The sequence below is a fragment of the Triturus cristatus genome, chromosome 4_1 (genome assembly GCF_964204655.1).
Source record: "Triturus cristatus chromosome 4_1, aTriCri1.1, whole genome shotgun sequence".
Taxonomy (NCBI): domain Eukaryota; kingdom Metazoa; phylum Chordata; class Amphibia; order Caudata; family Salamandridae; genus Triturus; species Triturus cristatus.
This window is the reverse complement of record NC_140585.1, coordinates 953,052,880-953,065,349: the sequence shown is the minus strand read 5'-3', so window position 1 is coordinate 953,065,349 and position 12,470 is coordinate 953,052,880. Positions and strand designations below refer to the sequence as shown.

Below are 12,470 nucleotides of genomic sequence, written 5' to 3'. Positions count from 1 at the left end.
GGTAGCGGAAAACCCCAGACCAGAATATTCCTCTCTGTGGGATGTTCTTGTTTCCTTATTTTGATAATGACCAAATAATACTATGTGGACAAGGAATTGATTATCGTCAAGCTGTTACGAGGCCTTTCTACCTGTCGGTGTTTCTACGACAGGAAAAGCCCTTGATTTTGCAGGTACAGTATCTTCTCCGGGAAGTTTCATTTACAAGTACTGCCAGGACTACAGCTTGTCAAGTCCTGTTATATATTGAGTTTTCCAACTAATGCAATTTATGTGTGTTCCCATGCCTTACGGCTTACACGAGAGGTACTCGGAATTTACGATCTAAGGTTTGATATTATTGTTGATCACATTGCAGAAACCTTTTAACCCCTTGCATGCCCGCCCCTTTCCCCGCCCAGTGCCGCGCTTTTTATTAGCGGGCGGAGTTCATGACGAGCTGGACTCGTCATGGGCACAGCGCCACCGCAGCCCATGACGAGTCCAGCTCGTCATGGGCACTGAAGGGGTTAAATATGTGCCTGTGGCTATGATAGCCGGTGGTTGAAGGCAGTTATGCCAGAAGACGATATTCATACTAAAGGTTTGGTGCACCGTTGGTTCATGGTGCCATAAGCTCTTATATATTGTATGATGATTTCCAATGTTCAGGACATTTCAAGATCTACTGTTTGATTTTTCTCAGTTTCTGTTTAAACAGTTTATTATAAACCGGTGGTGATATGACTGTAGTTGTGTTTGATAAGCGTTAAACTAGCATAATCCGAAGCCTCCGGTCCTGTAATAAAATAGAAAATTAGCTAGCATTCGCGCCAAGATTTTTCAATTCTATTAAGGACACGGAGGCGAGGATTATCCCACCCGGTTTTATTACAATGTTAATAATAATTACCCACCCACATGTATTGATTATTCTGTATAAGCAAAAGTTACGGGTTTTCCCTGTCTCATCCTTTCAGGTTCTGAAAAAGAAGACGGAGCAGAAGTACTTCTGGCTTAGAAGACGTAAACTTTCCAGTTTGATTATGGATCTACCATGTTGAAGGATGATTGTTGGGACTCATGTTCCTTATATTGGACTGAAATCGTTAATGTTTTCATCGACAAGGTTCGAGTAAAGAAAGAGGAAGAGAAACAGGGTACAGTGGCTTATAGGGCTATACAGGATGTGATGTATGGACGAGCATCATGGGAAATGTGGTTTTATTTGCATACAAAACGTTTTCATTGGCTGCTGTGAGTAACAAATAAAAGAAAGAGAAGCATAATCCTCGCCTCCCTGTCCTTAATAGAATTGAAAATTCTTGGCACGAATGCTAGCTAATTTTTTATTCCTATGATAAGGGAATCGGACACCACGTCGTAAACTTGCGGATGCATGTTTCCTCGTGTCTTTCAAAATATAGTGGAATAATCGGTGGGATAAAAAAACTCACCATTCGAAACACGGTGCCTCACTAATCCTAAGGGCATGTCAGTGCTGCTGTTTTCAAAAGGTTGGACCACTCTATTGAGGTTTATTTACGGGACGGGTAGAATAGTCCAGAATCCAGTAAGGATTGCAGCTGCTGTGCTAGTGAGAGGAAAATGCTGTCAGACATTAGCTGCGCATGCTCGAATTTAGTCTATTGGATTGTGCATAGAGCAACTATCGAGGAGATGAGTGTGTGGCTGCGGCTATTTCAGCTGCAAAACATCTCCATGATGTTGGAGTTAATTGCAGTCACACAACACAGATACTGACTGGCAACATGTATGTGTCAGAAAGCAACGTAGACGGTAGTGCGGAGACGAGACGCGTGACTTGCATTTTGCTTCAACAGAACTGCTTTCCTCCAGCCCGCTCAAGTTTTCCAGGAACATGCCCAACTAACTCAAGAAGGCCAGGTTTTCATTTTGCGTTCTGGCAGTGTAATCATCACATGGGTGCCATTGTGTAATAAGGACTACAAATCCCATAATACAAAGTAAAAACCTGGACTAGATGAGCATTCGTGTATGGACCTAGTTCACTGTGGCGCTCGTGCGTTCAGGTCAGATGTTGGAAAGCACGTAAACGGACTGCAGCAGACGTCGCTTAAAGGTGTGTGGAAGAGCAACAACGACATCGGGATGTGCAGGTGGTCTTAAAATATAAATCCTCAAAATGCAAATCCCGTTATGTCGGCTCCACCCCTTGAACTAGCCTGGTTCTACTGACGCCTAAATTTGACTGTTTTACTCAACTCCTCCCACCTTCTCTTGGCGGACAGTAACGTTACCTAAATGTCTGTGTTTTTGAAAATCACCGCCTTCAAATTGAACGAAGTGATACGCAGTATTGTTTTCCAAAACGAGTCGCGTTTCTAGAGAACACGGGAAGTAATGACAACAATTACTGTTGGAACACTTGGGGACAGACTTGAAGCGCTGTGTAAAACTCCTAGCGTTCTGTTTTTCGACCTATCGTTCAGTTTGTCAAGGAAAGCCATCATTGAAGAGAAGCCTTGTGAACAATACGAATTGGCGGTTTACTTCCTGCTCCCGAGTGAGGGCATCTGTGAGGTTTGTTTTTAAAGCTGTTGTTCGAGAGTTCTTCTTTCAAAAGATTTGGATACATGTAATTTCACAGGTTTGCTGAACTATAACCACTGGAAGGACACTTGCCCAGGGCTTTACATGGAAATATAAGACGTGCAGGTACCAGAGGCGCAACTAGAGCCACATTTCGGGGGGGGGCTAAGAAAAAATTTCGGGGGAGGGGGGGGCTGAATCTTTAAGCAATAGGCAGAGTGGATCTGCAGGGGCTCTTAGAAGGGGTGAAACAACAGCAAGGCCTCATTAACATACAAATGGTCTTTTAAAGACCTGTGAAGTGCTCAGGTGTCCCTGTGTGTGTGCCGGGAAGCTGTCTCATCCCGGGCTGCCACACACGACAGGGGGGGGGGGGGGGCTGAAGCCCTTTGAGTCCAGTGGGTGTTGCGCGCCTGGCAGGTACTCAATCTTTAGAGAACCTGCTAGCTCCTACGCAGTGGGGTTACTCTCCCATTAAATGTATTCCAGCAGAGAAGAGCAGGTAATCTCCCTTTGAAATTAAAGAAGTGCAGGTACTCAGTACCGGACATTACTGGTCCATTTAAGGCACTACAATTGTCCTGATTTATGTATAACAGCACTTTAAAGTGAGTAAACCCAATGCTTTTTCTTTCCTCTTGAGTGCTTCTTTAAATCTGGTTTCGAGAGAGCAGTTATTCTGTAGTGCAGTCTGGTAAGACTAAATAAATAAAGTATGTCATGCAGTAAAAGTATGCCTCTGTTCCATACATTACATCAGGGAACAGCTTTTTCAGGCCTGGGCTTTTGTGTTTAACTAAACCAAATCTATGTATGTTAATTTGTAAAGCATGCTGTCACCCTGGGTGGATTCCTGGCGCTAAGCAGCCTCACCTATGGTGGGCAGAGCACTGTTCGAAGAGCCAGGTCTGGTTTCCCTCGGAACTTAAGATGTGAGGAGAAGGCTCTGATGTGTAGCAGCTTTAGGAGCACTGTAGGAGAAAGCTTGACCACCAGATCAGATTTTCCATTTGTATGAGATGTGTGCCAGTAGAAAGTCGTCAGAGTGGAGGTGTGTGGAGGGTTTGTGAAAGCAGATGCACTTGTTGAGGTGTGTGGGACTCGAGTTATGTGGAACTTTGAAGGTGTGGGTCAGGAGTTTGAAGTGTGCTTATTTATTTCTGGGTAGCCAATGTAGCTCTTTGGAGTGAGAGGAGATGTGTGTGTGGCGTGGGAGGGTGAGAGTGATTCTGGCTGCCGTGTTCTGGGTGGACTGTGGCATTCTGATGAGTTGCTTGTTGATCCTGTAGTAAAGGGAGTTCCCATTGTCCAGCTTGCTAGTAATGAGTGTTTGGGTGATGGTTTCTCAGGTGTTGATAGGTAAGCCACTTGGAAATCTTCATTAGCATCTTCAGAGTGAAAGTATGAAGCAGTTATGGCATTGACTTTGTTGTCATGTTGAGTTTGCAGTCAATGAAAATCACAAAGGTTCTTGTTTTGGGAGGCGTTGATGGGTGTAGGTTTTCGCTCTGTTGCGCACCAGGCTGAGTCCCACTGAGAGGAGCATTCACCAAAGATCACAACTCTAGTCTATTTGCTATTCGTCTTCAGACAGTTGGAATTCATCCAGTCTGCGATTTCAGCCAAACATATTGTGAGCTTGTTTTGGGTAGTGGGTTTCTTGCCCATGTGGTAGAAGATAAGTTGTGTGTGATTGGTGTAGGATATAATGTTGATATTGTTGGAGGGGATGATGACGGCCAGCAGGATCATACAAGCACTGAAGAGGATTGTGCTGAAGGAGGATCCTTGCGGGTCACGGGCATCTGATGTAAAGGGTGTCAGAATGATTGACTGGGTCCTGCCAGTCAAGAAGGAGCAGATCCAGCTGAGCTCAGACCATGGGTTCTGATGTTGTGCCCGTGTTGGATGAAGATGGAGTAGGAGATCGTGTCAAACACTGTAGAGAGGTCCAGGAGGGTGAGGGACGCTCTGTCTCCTCTATCAAGGAAAATGCAGATATCGTCTGTGGCAGGGATGAGGGCAGTTTCACTGTTGTGGTTGAATACGGACTAAGAAGTGTTGAGGAGTTGGTGGGAACTGAGGTATTCGTTGAGGTGCATGTCTATTATTTTCACTAATTCCTTGGCTGGGTACAGCAGCATGGAGATCGAACTGTATTTGAGCATGGAGGGGTCTGCAGAGGGTTTCTTTAGCAAAAGGAGTTCTGTGGCATGTTGGCAAATATATGAGAATGCAGCTGAGGAGATGTTGTTATACATGATGGGTGTCAGCATGGCACTGATGGGTAGAAGTTCTCTGGAGTAGGTGTGGTGGGGGCAAGGGTGGAACGGGGCTCCTGAGTGGATGGACTTCATGTTGGGGGTAGTTTCATCCCGGCTGATGGCGGGCCAAGAGGTAAGTGTTGGGTCTTTTGATGAGATCGGAATTTGATTGGTGAAGTCTGTTGGGTCCAGTTGCAGGTTGAAACTGCTGTAAATGGTAGTGATGCTGTTGCTGAAAAATAAGGAGAGGTGATTGCAGAAGTCTTGTGAGGGAGTGGTGGAGTTGGAGCTGGTAGCTGGTGAGTTGGAATCTTTCAAAATGGTGACGATTTCCTTGCTTCTGTTGTGTGCTCCACCAAGGAAGTGCATTTGGTGGTTCAGATCTGTTGGTGGTAGCATCTCAACGAGACTTGAATGTGCTCCTGTCCTTGTTTTTCTTGCTCATTCTCCATCTGCGTTCCAGTTGTTTCCATTGATGCTTCATCAGCCTGAGTTCTTCCATATACCAGTTGGCTTGGGGTCTGGATCACATCGTATTGTGCTTCTCGGGGTCCAGGCTGTCTGCATAGGAGGAGATCGACTTATTGAAGTTTAATATGGCTTCGTGGAGGCTGTTGCTGTGTTTGGGTGGTTGGGTATTATGGGCAGTGTTTCAGTTTTTTGCCCAAGATGTTATTCCAGTTATCGGGGGCTGTTCTGGCAGTGGTTTATGTGCTTTGGGAAGGGACAGGTGTACGGAACTTAATGAGGGAATGATTTGTCCAGGTGTCCGGAGTAGGTTCTTCAACTCTGGTGTTGTCAAAGGAGTTAAAATAGGGTCCAGGTGGTGTTATGAAGTGTGGGACAGGTGTTTCATGTTAGTGGATGGCATGTTCACAGAGGTGATGCAGCTGATGGTGTTCTTGTGGATGGTGGTAATTCCACCTCTGGGTTTGTGAAGTCTGTCTTGCCTGGCAATCGTGTATCCTGGGGAGATAGATTTGGTAATATCTAGTGCTGCTATGTGGTTCAGCCAGGTTTCTGTGAGGGACAGTAGGTTTGGGGCATGGTCATGCAGCAGGTCCCAGATCCTGCAATTACGAGAATGCAATAATTTGATAAATGAAAGTACAGGAGTGGATACAAGGTGTGCAGGTGGCAGTTAACAACTCTCTCTCCATTAAACAGATGACAGGCGTGTAGACTACCTCATAGAGCTCTGCATAAAATGTAATTCCATCTGTCCACTGCACTTAGAGAGAGTTATCAATAAATTAAACAAATAATATATTTTCTCTAGATTCAAATACAGCAGGTTAGTGTTGCCCATTCCTTAGGCTAATAAGATAGTTCTAAGGGTTCATGTGCTGGGTGTGGCCATCTCGGTGTGCAAGCCATGTGTTGGAAGCAGGAGTCCCATTCCCGCAATACTGTCACCAAATGCGCGACCCGGGACTCCCCACTCAACGTTAGGCCAAGTAAGGACACCGTTTGAGATAGCCCTGCTCACCCCCTTAGTAGCTTGGCACGAGCAGCGAGGCCTATCTCCAAGACACGAGTATCTAGTATGTGCAACCACGCTCAGAGCAACCCACTGGTGAAACCACAAATGGACTCTACACAAGTTTGATAAAACGAGCACAAACTTTATATAAAAAGATATACGATCAGACCACACGATACAAGAATCAACATATAATAAAGGGTAATATTTGTTCCCAACCACCGCTTTCAAAACGCTACGCTGGTCGTAATGCTAGACTCACACACGTTTCAATGGACAGACAATAGTGCACTGCGTAACGATACAATCCTGTGCTGAGCAAAGGAGAAATATTACAATGCGTAACTATACACCCAGGTACCTTGCAATGGGAGAAATAATGCAATGCGTACTGCTACAAACATGTACTTTGCAATTCAGGAATAATGCAATGCGCAGCTACAATCGTGTACTTTGCAATGAAGAAATATTGCAATGCGCACCGCTACAATCATATACTTTGCAATTAAGGAATAATGCAATGCGCAGCTACAATCATGTACTTTGCAATGAAGAAATAATGCAATGCGGGCCGCTGCACTCCTGTACTTTGCTAGGGAGAAATAATGCAATGCGTAGTGCTACAATCGTGTACTTCGTTAGGCAGAAATACTGTCAGGCATCATAAGACATTTCGTCAGTTTGTTAGCAGCAATATTGGCAATGTGTATTACGACAGTCAGCCTCTTCAATAACAGTGGCCCCCCACACGGATCAACGATGATATAAAGCACAGCTTCTCACTCTGGCCCCAGTACTGCCACTCCTTTGTTCAGTAGAGGCCCCACTCTGAGCCGAAGCAAAGGCTTACATCGCCAGAAGGACTAAGATGCCAAAAGAGGCCAAAAGAGTGTCCCTCCAAACCCGCACCCCTCCCAGGCAGTAATACACGATACCTGGGGCAGTGACCCCACTCTCCTCTCCTCCTTCAATGGACTGGGCCTTCCATGTAGAATTTCCCCAGTGGGTCTCAGTGGCTTGGTAGCTCAGCTTCTCCGGGGCTGCTGGTCCGGGACGCGACTGTTAGGAAGGTCTCAGGCAGCCGCAGGGCACACATACCCCACGCTCCTAAGATTATGTTACTCCGGGTGCACGGTCTCCTCTGGCACAAAGCCACACACACAACGCTGATGAGTCTTTCTGTCGACTCCGAGTGCACATTCACCAGGCACTCCTTCCTGTGTTCTCAGTTGGCACCAAGACCTGCACACCGTGCAGCAGAGACTCACTTTTTTCCGGTGCACACGATGATCAGCCGATCACCTTCACAGTCCCAGGTTGCACCAAAGCACGCACACTGCTTCGCTGAGACATACTTCAACTCCGGTGCCCCGATATCCAGTCGCTCGTCACTCACCAATGCCTTCAGCCGCACCTCGACACGCTCCCCGTTTCCGACCCTCACTTCTCCTCCGGTGCACTCGATGACCAGCACCTCCGGTGCACCCCGACATCCACCTTGCGGGTCCGAGACTCCGCTTCCAATGCACACATTGACCAGGCGCTCTTCACCATCGCCTCCTGTGCACCATGACATGCACCATGCGCGTCCAAGACTCACTTCTCCTTCGATGCATGCGCTGACCAGACGATCTTCACCAGCGCCTGCAGTGCACCACGAGACGCACCCTGCGCGTCCGAGTCTCACTTCACCGATGCACCCGCTGACCAGGCGGTCTTCACCAATGCCTGCAGTGCACCATGACATGCACCCTGCGCATCCGAGACTCACTCCTCCTCCGGTGCACACGTTGACTAGTCACTCTTCACCAATGCTGCCTGTGCACCACAACACACACCCAGCTCTTCCGTGTCTCCCTTCTCTTCTGTGTGTCCAAAATCACAGGGCACACCTTCCGAGGGTCTCAAGCTGCCAAAACACGTGCCCACCACGTTGCTTGAAACTTCTCCGGAAACTTTTATGTTCCTGTGTTTCCAAACAGGGAGCCAGCTCGCCTCGGGCCCTTGGGGTTACAAGACTCAGCACAAAGCACAGTCTTTTTCAAGCAGGGGGACCCAGCGCACACAGCACAGTCCCAACAGCCTCTTCCTTGGTTAAAACAGCAAACTGCAGACCAGCCCCAGATCACGAAGCAAGAGTTGGTCCTTCCCAGCAGTCTCTTCAGTTGTTCCTTCCTTAGCAGAGGTTCCGCTTGAACACAAAATGGGTCTAAGCCTTTTCAGTCTCAATCCATTTCTATTCCAACGTTTAGGGCCTCAGCTCTCATAGTTATACCCCTAAATGTCTTTGAAGTTCGTTGTGCTCAGGGGTCCCTGACCCCTGCCTAAATCAGTTCTGGGTGTCTCCCTCCCAGTGTCACCTTTCTCCCTTTGATACTGGGGGTCTAGATCCTTAATCACTCAGCAGGAAATGGGTCAATTGGTTTAAAGCACCAGCCCAGGCCTTTTCACCTCCCGGGCTTCTCCTCCCCCCTACTCTCCAGATGCAGGGCAGTCTGGTGCTATCTCAACCCCTCCCTGGGTCAAGACCCCTCCCCCCAGCTCCTCGCACCTCTCAGAGCCAGACAGTCAATTCACATTCTCAGAGACACACAGAAATGCTTAAAGCACACAACTCAGCCACTTTTTAAAAGAGTGGTTTCTGAACACACAGTAACAAAACCACTTTCATAGAAAGATGTGTTATGACGCTGTGAGTTCATACATACTAAACTTTACCTCTCCATTTTAAACTTATGAGAAACTAGGCTAACAAACACAATACCCATCCTCCCCCACGCTGTCCTATAAGCAGGATGGCCTTCACCAGTGAAAAACTAAATGGAGTGTTTTTTACTGTGAGGACATAACAAACACCTCAGTATATGTCCTTCCTTTTACTTACACCGCACCCTGCCCATGTGTTACCCGGGACCTACCACAGGGGTGCCCACTGTGTACGCAAAAGGGAAAGTAAGGCCTGACAAGTGGTTGCACTTGTCAGGACAACATGCTAACTTAGCAAACTGCGCACAGGCCCTACACTGAAGGCCTGAGTTCCCTTCTCTGCGTGCCTTTGCATTACTAGCCCTTGCACACACAGTGCACATCACTAGGGACTTTACTAGTAAGGCAAACATACCAATCATGGCCAACCAATCACCATTACACTTTACACAGGGAACACTTCTACTTTGACACTGATCAGCAGTGGCAAAGTACCCAAAGCATCTAAAAGCAAAAGGGGGTAGAGGCAAAAAGTCTTGGGTAATCATGCCAAGATACGCCAGGTCTAACATGCGTCCCCTCCAGCCGAAAAGTGGGAGGAACTACCCACCCTCATGGGAGTTCTCATCACTAAGGCGAAAAAATCTGGACAGACCATCAGCATTGACGTGTTCTGTTCCTAGACGGTATTCCACCATGAAGTCCATCCCTGTAGGGAGATGAACCACCTCAACAGCTTTGGGTTCTCACCCCTCACCTGCATCAATGATCTGAGGGGCCTGTGGTCGGTCTGAACCAAAAAGTGGGTCCCAAACAAGTAGGGCCTCAGCTTCTTCAGTGCCCAGACCACAGCAGAAGCCTCCCTTTCCATTGCACTCCACCTCTGTTCCCTGGGAAGTAGTCTTCTGCTAATGAAAGCTACGGATTGGTCCAAGCCCTCATTGTTCACTTGTGAGAGTACTGCTCCCACCCCATGCTCTGAAGCATCTTTCTGCACTATAAACTCTCTGAAGAAATCTGGCGCCCGTAACACGAGTGCGGTGCACATGGCAGTCTTCAGGGCATCAAAGGCGGTCTGGCAGGCATCAGTCCAGACCACCTTCTTGGGCTGTATCTTGGACGTCAGTTCTGTCAAGGGGGCAGCGAGGGAGCCATACCCCTTCACGAACCGTCTGTAATACCCAGTGAGTCCTAGAAAGGCCCTCGCTCCATCTGGGTCTTGGGGGGGGGGGGGGGGTTCCCAAGCCTGGGTGGTATCAATCTTTGCCTGTAGGGGCGCCACCTGGCCGCTCCCCACCAGGTGGCCCAAGTACACCACGGAACCCTGCCCTATCTGGCACTTACTTGCCTTGATAGTTAGGCCCGCCCTCTGCAAGGCCTTCAATACTTCACAGAGGTGTTGCAAATGTTCCTCCCAACTGGAGCTGAACACTGCGATGTCGTTCAGGTAAGCGGAGCTGAATTCCTCCAGCCCACTCAGCACCTGGTTAACCAGTCTCTGGAAGGTGGCAGGGGCGTTCTTCAACTCAAAAGGCATAACCCTGAACTAGTAGTGCCCCTCTGGTATTGAGAACGCTGACCTCTCCTTGGTCCCCTCGGTCAAGGCAATCTGCCAGTACCCCGACGTCAAAACAAAGGTACTGAGGTACCATGCAGCTCCCAGCCGATCCACAAGCTCATCAGCTCTGGGGATGGGGTGCACGTCAGTCTTAGTGACCGCATTGAGCCCACGGTAATCCACACAGAACTCAAGTTTGGGTGTGGCACCCAGCGCAGCGGCTTTTGGCACAAGGATCACTGGGCTGGCCCAGGGGCTGAGGATGGCTCAATCACCCTTAGCGCCAGCATCTTGGAAACCTCCTCCTTGATGCTGGCCCTGACCTTATCAGCAACCCTGTTAAAAATGTGTTTTACAGGCAGACTGTCTCCAGTGTCTACATCATGGATGCACCAATGGGTGACTCCTGGGGTCAGGGAGAACAGGGAGGCGAACTGACCCAATAACTGGCGACAGTCCCTCCACTGCTCTGGGGTCAGAGTAGGAGAGAGGTGCACCCCATCCACTGACCCATCGTTCTCCTTGACTTACAGTAGGTCAGGAAGAGGTTCACTCTCCTCTTCCGCCCCGTCATCTGTAGCCAAGAGCATGGTCACCTCAGACCTCTCAAAGTGTGGTTTGAGGTGGTTCACATGGAGAACCCTCAAAGGGTTCCTAGGAGACCGTAAGCTCACCAGGTAGTTCACTTCGCTTCTGCGCTCCACCACCTCATAAAGCCCAGTCCACTTGTCCTGTAGCACACAAGGCTCCACTGGCGCCATCACCCACACTTTTTGCCCAGGTTGAAACTCGACAAGAGTGGCATTCTGGTCGTACCACCATTTTATATCCTCCTGGCTGAAACACCTAGTTTGATTCCTGAAGGCCAGCATGTAGCTGTATACATACTGGGGGGGTTTACTAGAAGCCTTCTCCCAGCCCTCCTTCACCAAACTCAAGGGTCCTTTGACTGGGTGCCCATACAGGAGCTCAAAGGGACTGAACCCCAATGACTTCTGTGGCACCTCTCTATAGGCAAACAGTAGGCATGGCAAGAGGACATCTCACTTACGCCTCATGGGTTCCTCCAGACCCATAATCATGCCCTTCAAGGTTCGGTTGAACCTCTCAACCAGACCATTACCCTGGGGGTGGTAAGGTGTGGTGAACTTATAAGTTACACCACACTCCTTCCACAGAGATTTCATATACCTCGATATGAAATTAGTACCCCTGTCGGACACCACCTCTCTAGGGAACGCCACATGGGAGAAAATCCCCATCAGTGCACGGCCCACCACGGGGGCTGTAACCGTCCGGAGAGGGATGGCTTCCGGGTGGCATGGTCCACCAAAACCAGGATAAACCTGTTGCCCCTTGCCGTCTTGGGAGCCAGAAGCCCCCCAATGTCAATTCCCACCCTCTCAAAGGATGTGCTGACTACAGGGAAAGGTTGGAGGGGAGCCTTTTGCTTCCTTCCACTCTTACCACTCGCCTGACGAGTCTGACAGGTCCTGCAATGAGTATCAGAAGTCTTGCGCATCTGGTGCCAGTAGAAGTGGGTGACAAGCTGCTCAAAGGTCTTTTCCTGCCCCAAATGTCCTGCCAAAGGTACATTATGAGCCAACCCCAACAGGAAGGCTCGGAAGTGCTGGGGCATCGCCAACTCCCGGGCTGACCCAGGCTCAGCCACCCTTGGCTCACTATACATGAGATTTTTATCCCAGTAAATCAAGTGTGATCCCGACTGATCACCTGCTGCCTGGTTTGCTGCCGCAAACCTACAAGAGAAGGGCACTTCTTCTGCTCCTCACAGAATTCCTCCCTGGAGGGCCCCCCCTTCCTTCTGCCATTCGGTCAGCCCAGGTAGGTCCCCCCGTTCAGCCACTTGTTCCCCCGTAGGCTCCAGGGAATCCCCCTCAAAGAT

At 48.8% G+C, this 12,470-nt stretch overlaps 1 protein-coding gene across 5 annotated transcripts in view; it reads left to right on the top strand.

Annotated features, from left to right (window-relative positions):
- The first annotated feature begins 1,716 nt into the window (after positions 1-1,716).
- LOC146855888 (protein NEDD1-like) overlaps positions 1,717-12,470 on the top strand; it is a 544,173-nt gene continuing 533,419 nt past the window's right edge. The window contains exon 1 of one of the 5 annotated variants that reach the window (XM_085650677.1): positions 1,717-2,083. In XM_085650677.1, the coding sequence (XP_085506803.1) occupies positions 1,999-2,083 (85 nt within the window). In that variant the 5' untranslated portion in view covers positions 1,717-1,998. Of the gene's footprint in view, positions 2,680-12,470 lie in introns of all 5 variants that reach the window. The other 4 variants (XM_085650673.1, XM_085650675.1, XM_085650674.1 and 1 more) reach the window with 4 other exon arrangements.